General features: G+C 36.6%; 1 protein-coding gene across 3 annotated transcripts in view; it reads right to left on the bottom strand.

Moving 5' to 3' along the window:
* MS3_00005452 (uncharacterized protein) overlaps positions 1–14971 on the bottom strand; it is a 49250-nt gene extending 34279 nt beyond the window's left edge. The window contains exons 1-10 of one of the 3 annotated variants that reach the window (XM_051213521.1): positions 14899–14971; positions 14572–14844; positions 14440–14542; positions 13078–13293; positions 11599–11894; positions 9743–9963; positions 8169–8298; positions 5233–5345; positions 4053–4246; positions 2257–2593 (exon numbers count right to left, since the gene is read on the bottom strand). In XM_051213521.1, the coding sequence (XP_051069510.1) occupies positions 2257–2593; positions 4053–4246; positions 5233–5345; positions 8169–8298; positions 9743–9963; positions 11599–11894; positions 13078–13293; positions 14440–14542; positions 14572–14723 (1762 nt within the window). In that variant the 5' untranslated portion in view covers positions 14724–14844; positions 14899–14971. Of the gene's footprint in view, positions 1–2256; positions 3083–4052; positions 4247–5232; positions 5346–8168; positions 8299–9742; positions 9964–11598; positions 11895–13077; positions 13294–14439; positions 14845–14898 lie in introns of those variants that run through there. The other 2 variants (XM_051213524.1, XM_051213522.1) reach the window with 2 other exon arrangements.
* Positions 14972–21626: the final 6655 nt, after the last annotated feature.

Here is a 21626-nt window from a genome sequence, read left to right as displayed (position 1 = left end):
TTGGGGAAGATGAATATGAAGATTAAGAAAAATATAAACACAAAAGGAATTGGGAGGGGGGAGATAAGAAGTTTATGATATCCAGTCTAGGTATCCAGTGATCCAGGGTAAACAAGGAGGCTGGATATACCTCTTCTGGACATATTAGTTCGGTTTCCTGGAGTTGATCCAGATGGCTTCAGCTATGTAGAGTAGCCGCAGTCTAGCTCTTTGAGGTAGATTCTTTGGAACTTGATATATAACAGTGAAAGCTTTATCTATTTTAAGATGATGTTCGCTATCGACCAAGTAAGAAAGAATGACACTGTTAATCGATTTAGTTACTCCTTTTCCCAAGCACGCTGGTGCATGTTCACGAACATGAAAGGATAAAGTACGGTCTATGTAACTATCTCCACAGGGGCAGTTGAATTGGTATACGCACATGGAGGAGCCCATCATCGGTAACCTATCCTGGATTTGTTGTGTAAGTACTAGTTTAGATGAGAGAATTATATATAGCTTGGCGGTGTAAAACGACCTTTCAACAGATCTTTTGAGTCGACGTGTTAAAATATCACCCGCTATGTCCCCTTAAAGGTCCAGTTTCAGATACAGGGTTTTTTTACTGACCGAGTCAGTTTCTTTTTTTACTAGGGATTATCTGACAAAATTATCTGGGTAACTGTTATTTTGTAATGTGTTTTTTAGTGTATCTATTCCGCTATCTACATTATCTTCAGAACATAATAGTTTGATTCAGTGGCCAAGACATTTAATCAAATTTATTTTGTACTGAAGAGGTGTAAAGCTATGGAAATGGCTATACTGACCAGTCGATGTACTCTTTCTAAATATATTTCATTTTACGGAACCGTCTATCCTTCTAAAAAGTAGGACATTAAGAAAAGCTCTACTATTGTCGTTCACCTCTTCGCTGTGGAATTTAATATCTGGGTGGACGTTATTGAAACAGTCCAACAGCTCTTGTTTGTCCATAATTTCGTCACCCACGATTAGTGTGTCATCTATGTATCGACAGTAATAATCTAACTTAGGATGTCTTTCAAAGGTTGATTTTCTAGTTTAACCAGAAAAATATTAGCAAGGATCGGGCCTAAGGGTGATCCCATTGCTACCTTATCTATTTGTCTGTAAAACTCATTGTTGGACATAAAGTAGATATTCATAGTACATTTCAACAGAATCTCCTTTATTTCATTTATTGGGATCGGTATCTCTATTTTCTTTTCTAGTAATTGTTCACATATGTAATCGACGGTTTCAGCCAGTGGGATGGATGTAAATGAACAAAGATGCTATGTCTAGTGATAACATGGTTTTGGCATTTATATTCACATATTCATAAAAATGTGCATTTCAATAAATGTGGATTGGTTGGCATATGAATTTGGATATTTCACGAACGATTATCAATGTGCACGTCAAATGTATTTCACTAGTGATAAGTGTACAAAAGTTACTTGTCTTAATGGTTGTTTACTAAAGAAAGTAAGAAACTGACTTTACTAATGAATGGGCAAATGTGGATAAGATAGTATTACTTTTGATATTAAACGATAAGAAAGTAGATAACCAGATGTTGGATATCAAATTAAACGTTACACTAAACATGGGATAATACTGGTCACTAACCACACATTCAGGTATGAAGTAAAGTAAGCCTTGTAAGATAAGTACTTGCTTTATTGTTTCCATGATGACACATACTGTTGGCATTGAACAAAATTTATTGACCAAGAAATATGATGAGATCGACAAACAGGGTAATGTAATACACTGTTTGGTGTTTGTGGTATACTAAATGTTTAGAGATTATTGAAGTCATTAACATATTATAAGCTAATTTTTTGAAAAGATGTGTACTTCCTAGCTAATTCAGATATACGGCACTTACCGTCGCATGTCAAGCTTCAAAGACAATTCGTTTTCATTGTGACTGCTTCTTACATAACTGTATAATCTCTTTGGAAAGGATGCTGTATTTTACTTAGTAGTCAGAAGGGAAACTGTCATTTCGCAAACTATCTAAACAACTTTAAGTAAAGTTGGATATTGGCTAACAATGGGATTCATGACGCTTGCTTCATTCTATGAGACTCGTTTAGCACATACGCCACGTGCGATTGAACAACTGCAGTCCTAAACACTAACAAGAGGAGAATACAGGCTTTTTGCAAATCGATATACAATGCCATCAAAAATATAAACCAAAACGTTATACTGGGTTAATAGATAAACAGTATGCAAACTTACCTGAAACCTGACGCCTGTGTACTTTCATAAAAGATAATCTTGTACGTCGAAAAATAGCCTTAACTGCCCTAAACAACATAGAGCTTAGATTTGAAATAAATGATAATATATAAGCCAAATATTTGTTTGATATTCGAGTTTCTTTTTTATTAGACATTTCAGTAAACGATGAGCTGGGTTTTTCAATTCTACACGATGATTCAGTCATCATCATATCTAAAGATGATGATAAAGAAGTTGAAGATGATAATGGTGAAGTAAAGGAATAAAATGGCGGAATCATTTGAGGTTCTTGCATAAATGAATGAACTGGATATTCCAACATAAGATCAGAGAGCTAGGACGTGGAAAAAGTGACAGAAATACATGTAAAAGATGAGCAATATATGCATAACTATTATATTTCTTAGTAGTAGTGGAATTATGTGGGATAATTCTATTCCATAAATGTTACTCACGACGACTAAAAAAACTTGAACTGGTGACTACATTAAGACTTTTGGGCTATCGTTTTTTAGACAGGAAAAGCATATTAAATGACTAGGAATATTACTGAACTATCAATCTTGCTTCCAGCACTCAAAATTTGCGCAAATTATCAAACAGAAGTAGGACAATATGCATATGATTTGTGCTAACCACGTTACCTGTTTTTCCAGCTAATTGCTATAAATTACACCACGAACTGACCTTAATTAGACAACCGTTGGAAACCAGCAAACATCGAGCAGCAATTTTTCCTACTATGGGCCTTGCCAGCAGTGGACATCGGCAACCCGACTAGGAGTCGAACTCAGGACATTTATTCCACTAATTAGTTATTTAAAATGACCAAACCTTTAAATTAGATGTATAGTTTGCTAACTAATTACAAAATGTGCATGATGTATTTTATGACTCACTTGATTGAGTATTAGTGACCGTGTAACAATCTGTTGTACTTCCCCTTTATGTCAGTAGGACGTATAGCAAAGCACATACAAAGTGAAAAAACTACTACGAATGCTTCTCATTTTATTTTATTAACGATTTTGTGCCTCATTTTTACCTACTATTTATATCATTACATCATACATGATTGTTCCGTCTTATTTATTCAATACACATAAATACTGGAACAACTGTGCACTAAAATATGCACCACACAAATATAAGAAATTGTCGAGACAGAGGAATGAGAATTATAGTCAAAATAAGTAAGTGAATAAAAATAAGTGAACTAGAGTAGTGTGTAACAAAAGAGACATCAGCTAAGAAAAGCCATCAGGAAGAATTTCTACAGTTAAAAGAACTCATTACATCTTTACAAAGGATGTGAAAGAAAACTACAGTAGGATCTTCGTTGGCTTCCATTCCCAGCAGTACTTCCTCATCTCTAGAGACACTGGGTTCTAACATCTCCGGGACTTCAAGAATAGTGTCGTGATGGACCGGCATATGGTAGTTTTAAGGAGTTTCCTTTTATACTAGCGTCACGTTATAAACAAATCACCTCTCCCCCTTACTCACCCAGTCCCGGAATTGGAAAATACTGCCTGATGTGGAAGCATTTGTAACATATTTCTCAGCCAGTAAAGCTGATGTTTCAAATGGGTGGCGCCAAGTGTTTAAACAAACATTGCCGAAGCTCAAATACAATTAACGACGGTTCTAAAAAAAGTATTATTTAATAATGTACTTGATGTTGGATGGGATTAACCCAGTTAGTACTTCTTGAGAAAAATTTAAGAAATTATATGAATTACATAATAATTTCAATAAATGCTCAAATGCTTAACCTAACTTCGTTAACTTACTTCCATTCGTCGGATATCCACCGAAAGAATCGTAACAAAAAAGAATAATTGTAAAAAGAAGTCTGTAGTCAAGCCGACAACTGCAAACAAACAAAATTCTTGCATTGTAGGATGAAATGTAAGGAATCCTAGACCCAATAACAACAATCCAGTAAAGTAAAGTTTTGTATGTGACCAACTTTCTTTGCTTAAACCTATTTTTATTTTTAAAAAATAATTATAATAATGTTAGAATAAATCCAATACAACACAAATTACATCAAATGATAATATATTCAGAAATTTAGCTGGTGATTATTTATAAAAGCCAAAGGCTTATTGTAACAATTATTCATACACAATTCATGATACTGGAATTCGTAGTCACTAAAATGAAGTGGCCACAACACCATTCGATTGACGTTTATTAGAGAAACTGTGTTGGGTACGTTAGATCCCCAAAACTCACTTGGAAAATGTCCTAATTTTGTAATTTTATTTTGAAAATTTGAATTACTTTGTTTTCGCGCCAAAAGCGCTCTTTTACACCTTCGTGTCATATTACCCACTTGGGAGAATCTTAAACGCTACTGGTCCGTTGTGTCTTTCAGTATGCTATTTTGTAACGCTTCCCAAGGACGGTTTTGTGCTGCATATATACGTTTCGATTTGTCTGTTGTTATCGCTCGTGCTATTGGCTTTTTGTGGAATATACTTCCCCGTACGGACTTCGACTTCTGTCTGTAGTTAGCGGGGCTGAGACGCATCAGAATAGCTAGTTTATTGGTCTTTGGTCACAAGTCTTTATTCCGTTCGCAGACTAAATGAACTCGTAATCGCTTCAAACATAGCAAACTGATAGGCAACATTTGAAGGACGATAATTGTGTGCTTTAGATGATTCTAAACTTCAAAAATTAAGTTTTTACACTATGGAGTGACCTATGTTACATAACCATTGAAAACTAGGAAGCACAGGATAGCTGTTTCGTCCTAGAATCGGTATACTCGCCAGTAAGTATACGTGATCATATTAGGGGTTGAACTTAGGACCTTCAGATAGGGAGCGACTAACCTTCAGTTAGGTAAGTTGGAGTTTAACGGTTTATGTTTCTGATTTTAGTCGATTCGTCCGGTGAAGAAAATACAGACAATGTCAAGAAGAAAATACAATGAACATTTACACAATATATGGAACTAACCTTCAGCAATTCTATATTTCACTGGAAGATCGACTGGCGTTGCAACTACAGACTTCGTCAAAACAATGACATTTTCAAACCCAATTAGAACGACTAAATAAGGGAAAACTTCGCTAAAGAATATATAAAGAAAACAAGGAATATAATTATACATAAAATCAATAAACTATAATTTATCACACAGAAACGGAGACTTTCTATTTTTGCCATAATAGTCATATAGTGGTGTGTGCTACTTATGTTGACAGATATAAGTAGGATGTAGTACTAATCGGAAGTTGAACGAATACTAACAGAAGATTGAAAAGATTCAATTGAAGAGGACAGAAAGGGAAACAGAAAGTAATCGTAATAAAAACAAGATTGAAAAAATCATGAAGCCTGTAAAGGACAACTGAAGGAACATGTGCAAATCATGTATTTAATGTATGGTTCTCATATTTTCATACAGCACTCTGTAATTTTCCATCAAACAATAGATTGGTTATCTCCACCAAAACTTCTTTCATTACAATAGTAATGATTTAATTAAATGAAAGAAATAGCTTATACAAAACTGACTGAACTAATTTAAAATGACGGAAAATTTCCAACATTAGAAATTATTTAAAATTACTTAAATTGAAATGACTTGAACAGAAGCTTGCTGTATAAATCAAGCCTTAAATGAAACGTTATTGGAAACAAGCATACCACAACATATGTATGTAAAGGAACAAAAAACAAAAGATCATTAATTGTGTAAAGCGTGAACAACTCTCAGAACTAGCTAGTGAGAGGGAGGAGGGAAAAAGAAACAGAGGATCTTCATTTTTATATTGGTTGTTCGAATCTTCCCATTAACGTTTAGGACTGAAATTTGTCAGTTTCTTATTGGCATGCATGCATAATGTTAAGATTGCCTCGATATGTCATTAAGTCACAAGTACTATAAGCAGAGATGGATGGTGACCAGTAGTGAAATTCAGGACGTGAGTTTCGTCCTATTTGAGAGTTCATCTCTTCTTATAACGATTGTAATTTAAGGCAATATCGAGGCAATCCGCACGGGTTACATATATGTTAATAAGAGACTGATCAATTGTAGTCCTAAACGTCAACTGGAAGATTAAAGCAACTAATAAAGAATGAATTAAACTTCACTGCATTGCACAAGCTAGTGGCTATCCAGACTCAGTCGCCAAGTGGATAACGCGATGGCGTTTGGAGCGAACGGCATCGGGTTCGGGTCCCGGAGTGGACACCAACTTTGGGATACAGGTACATCCAATAGACGAGTCCAAATAGGACGAAACGCACGTCCTGAATTCCATTACTAGCTACTATCCATCTCTCCTTATAGAGAGGGAGTTTGTAAACTCAAACCAGAGATTATCAGTACATTGTTCGAAAACAACTTCGTTTACATACGAACACCCTAGTACTAAGTTGTTATTTGGAAAATAACATGACCTTGATATATTTCAAATATATTTAAGCGCAGTCCAATTTCAAAGTGTATCTTTTTACAACCGATCTTGATAGTGTTAGGATGTGATAGTTTGCACATTACTGTATACATTGAGGTTATAATTCATATGATGATGTCGGTCTTTTTCTAACTTCTGACCAAAAAGAAAATTAACGGAATGTTTAATGTCAAAGTATAGTTTAGAAAGGTTAATAATCGATATGAAAGAACGATTTATATATATCTAATACTAATTTCATCAACCCTGTAGTAGATGGCGGAAAAATTGATTGATCTTATGATTAGCAATACAGTGAGACGGTCAAACAGAAATATATCGTTCTTATTAAGTAATATCTTGTTACGATGTAACTAGGTACTTGGATTAATTCCACACCTTTATGTGAAGGCTAGTGATACTAGCTGATCGTGGGATAGATTTGAGAAGAGTGTAACTCAGTGGTTGAAAGACAAATGGCTTAACTATTAAACAACTACTTTATAATATAACAACAGAGAATAGTAATAACGACTAAACAGATAAATATGTGTTTGGAAAATACTGATTATGATTCATTAACATAACTAAACCGAAAATAGCTTTGACAGGTTAAATATTTAGCTAAAAACAATATAGTACAATCAAAAGAGTTGTTTAAAAAAATTGTTAATCATTAGGGGTTACTAATAGGAAATAATTAACTAAAGATGAATAGTTTAATCATTGAATAACAAATAAGGCTGTGATTTTGATTCTCGTTTCAATATGGAGGTATTTCGTCCTCGTACTCATCGTAAACAATATTTATTAGGATTTGGAGATGAAAGACGTCAATAAAGTATACAATTAACTGCGTGTGTATCGTCTAATGAAGACAAAATTCAATATAAGATCAATTAACATACTTAACAGTTATTTATCAGATCTGTTTGTTTCAAGTATAAAATGTCGAGACTTTTATTCAAGCAAACATTTTTTTTAAACACTGGTTTATTTTCATGAAATAATTGTTTGGGAACATTCTCTAAAATCAAAACTTAAAAATTTAAAATGTTACGACGCATTGTAGTATCGCAGCCCACACACAAATCAAGTGACCTATGTGGTGCATATGTATTCGGTGCCCCTTTGTACCAATATTTATGTGTTCAAATAATTATTATTATAGTTCAATTATGTTAGATATCAATATTTTAAGCAATGCTGTTACACGCAGGATTGTACCATGACTATGAAATTGTAAATCTTACTTTTTTCTATGCCCATATATTAGCATTGACAGTAAAACAGGATTATCCCGAAGTATAGAAATCAACATAACAAATTGAATAACTGGGAATTAGAAATTATACATTTTCATGTTTACAAGTAAATTAAAACAACAAAATAAAATCCAGTTTAATCGACATTTTTTGATATTCTAAACTTACTTCAGTAGTTTATTTAAAGCATACAAAAGTTTAGATAAACTAAAATATATCATACCTTCCGTTAAGTGTTGGCATAACAAGACCGATTGTTACACACAGACCAATAGACATAAATAGTGACGCAGCGACAGTAACACAAGCGCTTAAAGCTAAACCCCATTTTGATTTCACCATTTCCAATTTACCTAGAAGTTATTTTTTTATCAAAAACAATAATGATCAAAACAATATAATTTAGAAACGTAAAATATGATGAACGAATTACCCAAGCAAAAGTCTGATAGAGCAATTAAACCTATTCTCATTTTGACCACATGTTAATAGTATGCAGAGCATTTTATGCTTAAAATTGGACGAAAAAACATAATGATAGACGGATACGACTTCAATGGATATAATCTTCAAAATAATTCAAGTTTTAACAACTTGTAAAGTCTCTATATTCGGCCTGGGGTACTCCCGTTCCACTGTATAGTAATCTCGAACACCACTTTACTTGAATACTTCCCAAATTACAACACGACTTGGACAGAACATAAATATATTCTAAAGCAAAATAACAAAAAGTAACAAAGCTTCAGTGTATATCCGGAACCTTACACAGGAGTACTCTGGTCTTTCTAGTCCATCTGTTAGCGCTGATTGGTCGAAAATGAACCAATTAGCGGTCTCCAATGTTATTTTGTCTGAAATATCCTTTGGTGAAATCTGTCCTGCCAACACACCCTAATAAACATTGAGTTCATTCTATTACACTTGCCAGTAAACTGCAATAAAGGAAAAACACATACATGATTTACCACAATCAAGAGGGTTTATTAGGACCCTACAACAGAGAGAGAGCTCGTGATTATTATTTAACGATGAAATATTACAATACACCATAAAGGTTTAGAGAACGTGACTAATCATGAAAAGGAAAATTTGGAAGTGTTTTACAGCTTAAAAAAGAAACTTTGTCCAGAAAATCATCTGGTTATGAGAATATCAAGCTGTCATAAGGAGTTTAGTAGGAATGTTATCCATTAATGCCTATCCTATTCAATATTGTTATGAAAAAGACGAGTATTTAAACTTCAGATAGTATGAAACTAAGTAGAACAGGATGGTATTTATTACGATGAACACTTATCAGACAAAAGATAAGAACCCTAAACAGTCCCCGTCTATTGTTTTACAAAATAAGAAATCTTACTCCAAAGTGGTGAGTTTCTACAAACCGAGGGCAGAAAAGTGAATTGTTACTGAGATAACTCAATGAATCATATATTGGTGTGTGCTACTGATGTCGACAGATATAAGTAGTATGCATCATCTATCGAAAGTGAAATACCTGGAGACAGAAGGTTAAGAAAATCGAAAAAAAAGAGGACGAGAACAAAGAATGATTGATGTGGAAACTAAAGAACAATAAAATCTGAGATGATTGATTGACATTTTGCAAATCAAGTATTTACTGTGTGGTTCTCAGATTTTACTAAGATGCTCTGTAATTATGTGTTGAAATACATTCGATTGTCACCCACTTGTGTTCTCAAATCACTAGAATATTAGTTAGTTAATGATTCAACCAAAATACTACATTCAATTTTTGATGACAAATCATAAGAAATGTATAAAACAACTTACGAACGGAAAAATACACATAGAGCAATAGAATGACGTAGATAAAAAGTAATGGTGCATAGTCAGCAAAGTATGAACGATCACTATACCAAACGAGGAAGATATGTCCAACTGAAGCCGTGTTTGACGTATCATTTAATTTTCGAGTTTCTATACTAATATTTGCATCTTTATGAAGGTTTTCCATACTATCAATCAAATAGTCTCGCAGTTCAGAAAAAAAGCTTGAAGTAAAACAAATAAGTAGATATTAACTTGAATTCAAAGAAAATATGTCATATAGTGAATATATCAAACGAAAAAAACATTTCTAACAATGCGAAGAGATTATAAAAATACATAGAGGTATCAACTAAGGAATATAGATCGAAACTAACGTCGAAAGATGAAAACAAAAACGGCCGTATAGCATGTTAGAGCTTACTTTGCCGAAACTGTTCATTCACCATCTTTCATAAATCTCAATATGACTCCATACTTCACATGTCTTAAGTTTATTTGTTTCATTTTAAGATGTTTATTTAGTAACTAACTCCTGTACTGATATGTCTGTATATTGTGACAGTTTGAAACAACACATATTCAGATTAAATTTAGATATAACTTTTATAACTAACTAACTGACTGACACCAGATTTTTTTATCTTTTTAATATAAGACTAAGTAGTAGATAGAGGATAAAAAAGTTATTTACTGATAAACTGTTAAATTATTATTGGGGCACAAAACATGACAAAAGGTTATTCACAAACAAAAAACCGTATATTCAAAACAAGGGTTGAATTCCAAGAAGTTTGAGAGCAGAAAAACTGTATTACTACAATAGATATAATAAAGACGCTAAGTCTAAACGGTGTGGAAACACAAGAATTTTTAGGTTAAGTTGGAAACAAAAAGTAATCAGTGATATGGGCGGGAAGTTGGATAAACTAGTTTTGATTTACAAGATTCGATTAGCAGTCAGTACTAGATACAAACTAATGTTATTTCGTAATAAGCGCATGGGTTATTTCAGCGTTTGACAATACATTTTCAGCATCTCAAGCTTCTGAAACTATTTCAAGGGCGACTGTAATCTATTATAAGTTTTCCCTACTCAACACTCAGATAGTGAGAAGTATCCAAGTAGGACTGAAATTTTATGCGAATGACAAATATCATAAAAAGTGAGCATATAAAAAATAAAGCGGTTACTTATAATAGGTACAGATGAAGTGGATTTGAGTCATGCATATTTATGTTAGATCAGTGATTATACGAAGCTGACTAGTTGATATATGTGCAGTTAAATTTTAAAATAGAGAATGATGCTTGAAGCTATACTACATTAACTACATTAACTTTAGTGACTATTCACTTTGATAGGCTTTTTCTGATTGGAAGTCTCACTAAGAAAATAGCGTGTTTAGATATAAATGATTATATTATTATTATTATTTCATCACATAAATATCGGTACAAGAGGGCACCAAATATATATGCGCCACACCACATTTGTGTGTGTGGGCTGTGATACTGCCCGGGTGCCCAGACCGAAGCAGGTGGTTTTCTTAAGGGGCCACTCCCCGAGCCTTTGACCTAAAGGTCTGATCCACAGGGCAGTGGAACATCGTGAGGAGATGCATACCCATGGTAGCCGGTGACCAGCGATTGGTTCATACGCCCTTTGTTCCCGCAGGATACTGGAGCCCATGTGCACCATTGGTTTGGGATCCGGTTAAAATGCCGGACATTCGCTTTTCGTCCTCTCATTTTCGTAAATGAAATGTTATAAGGACAAAAATACTGTTTTTAAAAAGGATTTACAGGGTAAAAAACTTTGTGTACTATTTGAAAATGCTAAACAGAACAATACTTACGAAGGTTTGTATTCCCGAAATACTAAAGTTAGCGCATATGTAACTGTCCGTTCTCGACTACACCTAGACAATTTTGACAATCCAGTTGTCTTCCAAGGTAATCCAAATAAAAGATCTAGTAGATTCCCTGAAGCTGCAAGTTTTATGCGTGAAAGGACCGAGGGTTGATGGGACTGAATTACACCGAGACGGTCAACCAATAAGAAACTAGGAGCTAACATGAGACACCCGAATGTAGGTAATACGTTTTTTATTGTTTCGGAATTCTCTACTTCATTAACTGCTCTATCTTCAACCTTAAAGAAAAACAATGAAATAAGGGAACAGAAAGACAACCGTAATAGAATACACGACAAACAGATAACAAAAATTATTATTTGTGAGTAGTATTTTGTATATTGTTTTGAACATACGATCAACTAAATTTGAAGAAGTGAGTGAATGACAATTACTAACATAATTCAAAGTATGGACGTAAACAGATGTCTGAAATGATATACCCATATACGCATCTGGATCTGAAGTCAAGCAGGTACATCAAACAATAAAAGAATCAGGGAACTCTAACAGATTTGATACCCGGCCAAATAATGCATAACACTTGAGAATTCAAAGTTACCTTAAGAGCCAGATCCTGTAGATGAAAGGTAAATTAATTGACGATCAACAAATCGAAAAATATCACAGCCAACGGCAACACAAGTTTTGCTTTTGATAGATTAGGCAAGCCTGGAAATACTACGTGATATTACAAAGACTAGGCAGCTCGCACTATGTCCCAAGATCGAACGGAAGGGGAAAAATTTAAAAAAGGCTAGTTATGGGGAAGCCGATTATCTCCTGGCCAAGAGTCTCAGTTCACAAGTTGTTATTCAGAACAAAGGTGATAAGTGTATTAATACATGTGGTGTATAGATCATGATTGAAATTTGGACATTTCAACTTTCTTATCAATTTCGGTATTCTCATTTGTATTGTTGTTATGGTCATTCGTAAGAAGTGTATATCGTAACTGAGTCGGACCACAGAACATAACAACCTTACGACTGTAAAAATAAACTTTGTAAATGGAGCTTCAAATCTGGAAAATGTTTTTGTCATTGATAGTAGGGAATAGTATAGATGAAAAATAATTTTAAATGAAGTAACATAGACAAACTAACGGCCAAAAGAGTTTATCAGACAAAAAAAAATCTAGATAGGCCATATAATAACTGTTTACTGATCCTATAACATAAGAAAGTTAAAACTAGTTTGAAAGACTGCTAAGTGTAGCGGTATGGGTTACAGAACAAATCACTTTTATTAAAAAGTTGGTCTACATCAACGAAGCTAGTTAAAACAAAAATGTTTAGGGATTTACTAGACATGGGTACCAGTAAAGTTACCTAAGTTAACACTAATCATATTTGAACGAAGCTATGAACAGCCCGCATTATTACAATGATAAGGTAGATATTTCAGTATTGTGGAATATACCTGAAAGCAGATGTCATCAAAAGTTTGTCCTCCTGGTGTATTCCCATCTCCAGAACTTTTGAATTGGTGAACAAGCTCGACTATTTCATTGCTCTGCTGAAGTAAGTGGACAATAGTTTCATGGTTGATATGACACTTCGGAGCCCTTGTAATTATTTTTGAATGAATGACTATTTGAAGCATATAACCAAGACTTTTGTTCTCGTCATCATGGGTCTGTTTTTTACAGGGAAACATAAAAATAAACACTACAATAAACTTGATGTAATGTGTTCCAAAAGCACGGAAAGGATATTTTACATAAAGAATATAATTAAAGTCTGAATCGCAGGAATATATGTTGTAACTCCGACAAGTAAAAAGAGTACTTAAAAACAGGTAATTAACTCAGAACGACTCATCAGACCAGTCACTCACTCAGTTCGTATTGAATAAAAATAAGGTTTTACGTTACGTATAACTAACTGACCGAAACGCAGGGTAAATTTGGATAAATATGTTGGTTTAATAATAATCATACATACAGTCGACGAACAAACAGGGTTTTAACACACGAGTGGTAAACCAAGAGAGATCTAAACAGCAAGATGAAAACCTTAACCAGTTTGCGTGGAAACGATGTTAGCTAAGAAACCATGTGCCTATTAGTGGTGTATGTTTTATTGACATGCAAATCAATGTCAATGGAGTCTAGAACGAGAATTAAAACAAACATATAACGTTTTGATTTTTTAATTCGAACTGAGGGGAAAATAACATGTCAACTTAAGACTTTTGGAGAAACATGGGAAAACCTCAGGAAAACAAGGAAAATAGATTTTCCTAAAGACACGGAAAAATCTCTTGCCCATTCATAAAGACAAGATAGATGAAAGTTGACATATTTCTAGAGACTGTAATAATGAAAGTCATTAAAAGACATAACACATAGATCACAAACAATCGAGAACAGCTGAGGTAAGTGAAAATCATGATGTTCCGTACTCAAGGTTTATCCAGGAACAAAAGGAACGTCTTAGGACCTCATGATTTGCAATTTGCCTACAAACACCAAGTTATCCTAAATTCCAGACAGTTTCGTACATACAGGCTAACAACTACGGGGACAAAAGGGAGGATTTCGGGTAGAACAAAACTTTGAGACAGACTTAAAACCGTATTCTCAGTCAACTACTGTTGTTTGTTATCACGTCATTTCAATATGACTGCGGTCTTAAGTGGCTGGTGAAAACCGACGAACTGAAAATGGCTCTACATGCTACACTAGTTGATGTTTTTGTCCCGAAAAAATAAAAAAAAACCGAAAAAAGGTAAACCCTAATTTAACTCTCTGAACACTAGAAAGACAACATCCTGACTTACGAAAACATAACGTGAATCTTTGAACGACTGAAATTCATCGTCACGAACAACTGCACGATGAATTGGCACTTCTTTCACAAGTGGGAGCTGGGTCAAAGGATAGCTAAGCTTATTAAACAAAGCCAAACATACCAAAGAAATATCATAAGGATGCAAACAGTTGTGATAACAGGTGCTGGGTGTGAAGAAATGAATAGCCCATGGTTGTAATACACTCGGGAAATTTTAAGTTTAAACCTCTCCATAAGCACATCTGAAGGCAGAAATTGGTAGAAGAGCGACATAAATTAACTCAGGAATCAAGTCTGCTGATGGATTTACGTGCAACTAATTTGACTGTACAGGTGAAATAAAACACCAAAATGTATAGTAGACGAAGAGAATGTGCCCAACCAATCACGAAGTCTACAAAAAAATAAATTCGTACAGCTTGTAAGATGGCACTAAGTATGAACGCACCAACTGAAGGACAAAATAGTGTATATACTTCGCTAAACAACTTGCGACATTTTCGACACGTGCGCCTTTTTTCTAGGTCAGATAGAAGACGCACAAAACATTGCATTACCCTCAATAACATTATATTTGAGGAGACCCTGTGAAGCAATCAATAGTTGGAATATTTATCTGTGAAGTTCAACCTTTATTAGGGTGGCGTCTAAGCTGAAGTTACCCTGTGTGCTGGGGGAGTAATAATAGCAGTAATTGCGATTATCTGGAGGAGAAAAGAACAGGAGGAAAAGTGGGCCGGCGACTCAATAAGCACTTAGAATATACTCATATTTAACAAGGAAAGCAATTTATAAGAATCAGAGATGACAAGTGACTGGTATTAAGGTACTCTGGTATTCGAAATAAGAAGTTGATAGTGTAAGGTTTCGAACGTGTTACTTGAGATGGTGGAGAAGATTTGTAGCTCAGGTGGATGATTTTGGTGGAGTTTTGTTCTCTGAGCTGGATGGTTTGGTCGTGGAGCTTTCATCGTTCTTCTGAACGACATCATCACCACAAACTTCAGATAGAAGTTTGTGGTGATGATGTCGTTCAGAAGAACGATGAAAGCTCCACGACCAAACCATCCAGCTCAGAGAACAAAACTCCACCAAAAACGTGTTACTTGTTTCACGCCTAAATTTGGCAGAGAAAGAAAGTAATAATTTTCGAGCTTTTAGAATAAGCTGCGATATGAGATGATCACACTTTTTGCAATAAGATATTGCGATAACATTTCAGCGTTTTAATTTTTCATCTTACAAGAATTTAGTAAGACGTGTAATCAACCTAATACCCACACATTGAATATGCTTGATGTCATCAGCTTCAATAAGGAACTGGCCTGCCGCTTGATCAATGTATCTTGTATAATTTTTGAGGTGGATTGGATACAAAGTCTGAAATCTAATTTTGCCAAAGTATTTGAAGTATTTGTGAATTGACGATAACAGTGAAAAGTTGACAGTACTTACAGTAGCTTAATTAGTAATTGTTTTTGTGTTACGACTTGAGATTGCTGCCATTGCCTCTTTGTTCATGAACTTGCTGGAATGGTGTTTCGTTGATGATCTACTGGTGAACATTACCTATTACGTTATTCATTAGTAAATTTTACTACAATTATTCTTCGAAACCGAATTTAGAGACTATTTGACTGGGTTATCTAAATCAATTTCGCTGAATCAAATCTAGACAGTATCCCATTCTCTCTCGCTCTGACTTCACTTAATAAAAAGTCTTCAAGTTTGTCACTCATTTGACCTACTATCTCGAATTCAGAGGTCTATTAATTAGTCAAGAGTGAGATATGCTACTGAACTCCATGCTGAAGTATTTAGCCGACAAGTGAATTATTACTTTAGACTGTTTTCCAATCCTCCTCTACAATGAGTAGGTTGATATCAAGTGAAATTTAAGCGGCTGGATCCTTTCTCTAGAATGAAGGATGTGGGGAAGCGTGTATATGTCAAACGCACTACTTAAATTACATTAGTTAAACCGTCGTTAGTCGTGTGATTGTTGGAGTCCCTTATGTGTAAAGTAATATAACATGCACTTAACCAGATGTCTTTAAATATATCAAATCTCCTCTAAAGGCTTTCTGCTGAGAGGGATGTGGTCAGTTAGACTGGAAGGCCTTCCAAGTGTGCCCTCTTGATGGGAGAAAATTGTATCGTACCTCGGTTTTCGCTATTTATCTGCCTAGGGTTGTCTCGACGAGTATGGTAGTGTCATTTTGGTAGAATGTTCGTGTTGGTGTGACTTCAAGTACGTCATATGTTGCCTGCCAATATCAGATCACTTCCCATCCTCCAGCAGCTCAGAATAATCCCACGAGTTGGGACCTGTCTTCTTACGGTTTATTCTGTAATCCTATCAACAACTTAGTTGCCCATCTCTGTGCGCGATCTAAGAGATTTATATTTTTTGAAGAGATTGGTGCGGCAACATTGTGAACTTCCAAACGCGGACGCGCGTAAGTTTTAGACAGCGTTGTGAACAACTCTGGGGTGATGGCACCAAGGTGTTTTCGCATAAAGTGAAGAGTTGCTTTTGCCTAGGCTACATCCCCTATGAAGATGTCTCGGGTATTCAATGTTTGACAACTCTTTAACCAGTAACACCTTGTAATATAACTCGTACCCACCAAGAGAAATCGAAAGACAGGATCGAGGAGATTGGAGGATATATTTAATGTGATATCAATATATCGAGAATCGTCTGATCTAATCTGGCTAGCGATTGCAGTAGATGTTGAGCACGGCGTTCCCACTCGTGATCTGGTGCGGATGCATGACCGAGCGCCTTCAGCTAGGTAAGTCCATTAAAACATATGGTCAGCATCCAATGTCGAAGACCTACAGAATTTATTTACCGCTACAGGTCACTCCCCCCTAGTGGGGCAGTGATGACCCTAAGACGTGGCCAGCCAGAAGTTTAAACCCAACGAGTTTTGTCGTTTGTAAACACTCTTCTGATAGCTTGCTAGGTTTAGCAGCATCTGGTCGTCTTTTCTCACTATAAGGGATCATGAAATACGATATAGTAAGAAAATAATGCACAATCAAAATTTTGGTTCCTCGTAAACCTCATAGTTCTTTTTATCGTCTTTTCCAGTCGCCCTGGAAAAGAAAACAAGAATGAGTAAGTGCATGTCGAAATAAACTCGTACGCGCTTTAAGACACAAAATGGGCGAAAAAGCATAAATAACGAAAAAGCGATTTTTACAAAATGTTTTTTGTTTTTATTTCTTAAAAAATTTTTTACTATACGTATTAGCCAAATAATGAATATATATAAATATAAGCATATTAAAAATTGATTTTTTTATATTATATTATACCATGGAAAATCGAGATGAAACAAAATGTTAACTAGTGTCTTACGTGCAATAGTCGTTTAGATGTTCTGGAAATCTTACTCTCCTTCCAGAACGCGTTGTTTTAAGTTTATTTTCAGATACTGTCGAAGTATCATCGTGTGTGTTGGTTGTCGGATGAGGTATTATAAGTGTAAGAGCCGTGTCGTTCGATTGTACCGAAGGAAAATCGACGTAGATAGGACTTCCTTCTAAATACGCTGCTTTAAGGCGATCGATGCTGATGCTATCGTTGGTTCCGTTCCTATCGATTATATAATCTTAAGTTCGTTTTGAAGAGCTTTGAAAGGTCTTTCGTATGCTGATTCGAAAGGTTGTCGACGCGAGCCTCGACGTACGAAGATGTGTGTACTATATCGTAAGTCAGGTTGAACGAAAACATCAGTTGATTGAGGTCGAGTGGAAGCAGGTTTAACTGAACGCATTGCGTTTGTAAACCTGTTCATGTAGAGGCTAGATCCATGCTCATTGAAGAGGATGAGGGATCCATGAATTCTCCTGGAAGTTGAAGTGTCGTTCCATAAACGAGTTGAGCCGTAGTGTATCCAATGTCAGCTTTCACTGCATTGTGAATACCTAGTAAGACGAGTGGAAGAGCATCGGTCCACTGTGAAACGTTTTCAGCTGATAGTGAAGCCTTTAGTTGTTGGCGAAAACGTTCTACCAACCCGTTTACCTGTGGGCGGTAGGCGGTCGTTGGGAAGCGAGTGATTCCTAACAGTGTGGTCAGATGACGGAAAAGTTCAGATTCAATCTGACGTCCGCGGTCTGTAGTGATGGTTGAAGGGCAACCGAAGTCTGCTACCCATCACTCGACGAAGGCGCGGGCCACTGTTTCAGCAGTAATGTCCTTGATAGGTACTGCCTCTGGCCATCGAGTGAACGGGCTACGCATGTTAAGAGATAAGAGTATCCATTTGAATCTGGTAAAGGTCCTACCAAATCCAGATGAACATGGTCGAGACGAACATCGGTAGTTTCAAATGAGCCTAAGGGACATTTATTGTGTCTGATAACCTTAGATTTTTGGCAGCTTACATAGGAGCGTGCCCACTCCCTCACGTCTTTAATCATGCCAGGCCAGCAGAACCGTTCTGCTATGAGCTTTATGGTTGCACGAACGCCTGGATGAGAAAGTTTGTGCAACGTATTGAAAACAATGTGTTGGCACGATTGGGCGATCCCTACCTCCAGATGTGTCACAAAGTAAGGTTTCCTTACCCGTTCCCATCTGTTTGATACGTAACTTGAGGGTCGTGGTCGATAACTCGTGCTGAAGATCAGTGTCTTCTTTTTGAAGCTCGGCGAGTTTAAGAAGGTCGATGCCTTGGAAACTGTTCAAGGAAGTTATGCGAGATAAGGCGTCTGCAACTACATTGTTTGCTCCAGAAATATGTTGAATATCTGAAGTAAAGTGCGAAATGTAGTCCAGTTGTCGAGACTCACGGGGAGAGTACTTGTCAGAAGGAGAGCTTAACGAGAAAGTGAGCGGTTTATGGTCCGTGAAAAGAGTGAATTCACGACCTTCGATGTAGTGTTGAAAATGCCGTACAGCACAATACATAGCTAGGAGTTCCCTACCGAATGTGCTGTACCTGGATTCGGTGTCTAGCAACCTTCTAGAGAAAAATGCCAATGGTTGCCAGGAGTTGTTAACCCATTGTTGTAAGACTCCACCGATTGCTGAGTCGGATGCGTCTACTGCGATACTAATGGATGCTCGGGTGTCCTGGTGTGTAAGCATTGTCGCTTTAGCGATAAGTTCCTTAAGTGTGGGGAGTGCTTTTCGTGCGGTGCCGTCCAAATTAATGGATTTCGCGTTTCCACGAAGTTGGTGGATTAGAGGTTTCATGAGTAAAGCGCATTTAGATACGAATCGTCTATAGAAACTTACAAGGCCGTTAAACGTTCGTAATTGCTTGACGGTGGTCGGTTCTGGGTAATCCAGAATTGCCGCCACTTTGGCTCTAAGGAGTCGAATGTCTTGCGTCTTGTGTCCTAGGAAGTCTAATGAGTCACTTCCGATTTGGCATTTCTGAATGTTTACAGTAATGCCATGTTTTTGTAGTCGATCGAAAACAAGATCCAGATGCTGGAGTTGCGGTTCTTTGTCCGGACTTACTATTAGACAGTCGTCAACATACGCATGTACGAAGTTGAGAATTCGATAAACGTTGTCTATAAACCTTTGAAATGTTTGTGCAGCGTTTCTTAGACCGAAAGGCATTCGCAAAAATTCGTAGAGTCCGAAGGGAGTTTTGATAGCTGTTTTCGGAATATCTTCAGTAGCCATAGGGATTTGGTTATACGCTTTAACCAAGTTGATTTTCGGAAAGACAGTTGTACCTTTCAAGGTAGCTGTCAAATCGTGAATGTGAGGCAACAGGTAGCGATCGGGAATGGTTTTGCATTCAGTCGTCGATAGTCACCAGTTGGACGCCAATCGTTCCTGTCCCTTTTAGGGACCATGTGCAACGGAGATGCATATGGGCTATTTGACGGTCGTATGATTCCCAAGTCTATCATGTGGTCAAACTCGTTTTTCGCCAACCTTAGCTTTTCAGGAGCTAGTCGTCGTGCTTTAGAGAGTACAGGTGGTCCTGTAGTCGTGATGTGATGTGTAATGTTGCTGGTTACACACGGTAGTTTTGGTTGCGTTTGGTGTATCCCAGGATACTTATCGAGTAGTGGTTGATAAAGTGGGCCTATCGTATGCTTAAATGTGACTGGGGATAATCTGCAACCAGAAAACGAAGTTACGCAAACGGACAAATTAGTGTTTCCGTCTACTAGCCTCCGTTTACGCGTATCGATGATTAGATTATGGTGTTGTAGAAGGTCCATACCAATGATTGGCATAGAAACATCTGCAACAACGAAGATCCAGTGAATGGGTTTGCGTAAACCCACGTTAAGGTAAACGTACCTTTTGCCATACGTAGCGATAGGTTTCCCGTTTGCCACCTGTAAGCTTAGAGCAGGTTCGTTAAGCCGGTCGTTGGAATTCGCTGGGAGAACGCTTACTTCTGCGCCAGTGTCGACGAGGTAGCGAACTCTCGTTGTCACATCTGTGACGAATAACAGACGGCTATGTTCGCCTGCTACGGTTGCCGTTAACGTGTACCGGTTTGGAAGTTTCCCGAGTTGTTTTTCAAGACAGTTAGCTGGAAAAATTGCAGGGTTTTCTGCAATTTCTGGAAGACTTTCCATGTTGGTTGTGATACCAGCACCAGTCGGGGTTATCCGTCTCTCGTGGTCTAGAGACAGATCGCATGCATGAAGTGCTTCTACGTGGGGTGTGTGACCGCTCACGGTCGTTACGAAAATTAAGATAACATATAAGTGTATGACATAAGTCTCTTATGTCATTCTCAGTCTTTTGAGGCTTTTCTTTGACTGAAATAACCTCGGTATTAGATTTTTTTATTTCTAAAATGCGGTCGACAGATGCAGCTAGCTCGTCTAAGGCGTTGTTGTGGAACGAGATAAGCACAGCTTGCACCTGTTGAGGAAGTTTGGACAAGAAAAGTTGTTTGAATAGACCTTTGTCGAAAGTTCTTAGGCCTATAACCTCTTTCATCCTTTGCAACATGTCCGTCGCAGAACCGTGTTGCAGGTCGATGCTATAAAGGAGTTGGTCTAACCTTTGTCTATCGGTTAGGTCTCCGCGTTTAAGAATAGAACGTTTCAGCGTTTCGTATGTTCCAGCAACATCACTAGTAAACATACTAGGTGTTACGTACCTGTTGAATTTGCGCGGCAGTGCCTTGACTACTGCGTCGGTCTCACCAATGAAGATGTCACGGGTATTCA

The sequence above is a fragment of the Schistosoma haematobium genome, chromosome 3 (assembly GCF_000699445.3).
Source record: "Schistosoma haematobium chromosome 3, whole genome shotgun sequence".
Lineage (NCBI taxonomy): Eukaryota > Metazoa > Platyhelminthes > Trematoda > Strigeidida > Schistosomatidae > Schistosoma > Schistosoma haematobium.
Note: the sequence above shows the minus strand (reverse complement) of the source record. Positions and strands in the feature narration are given on the sequence as shown.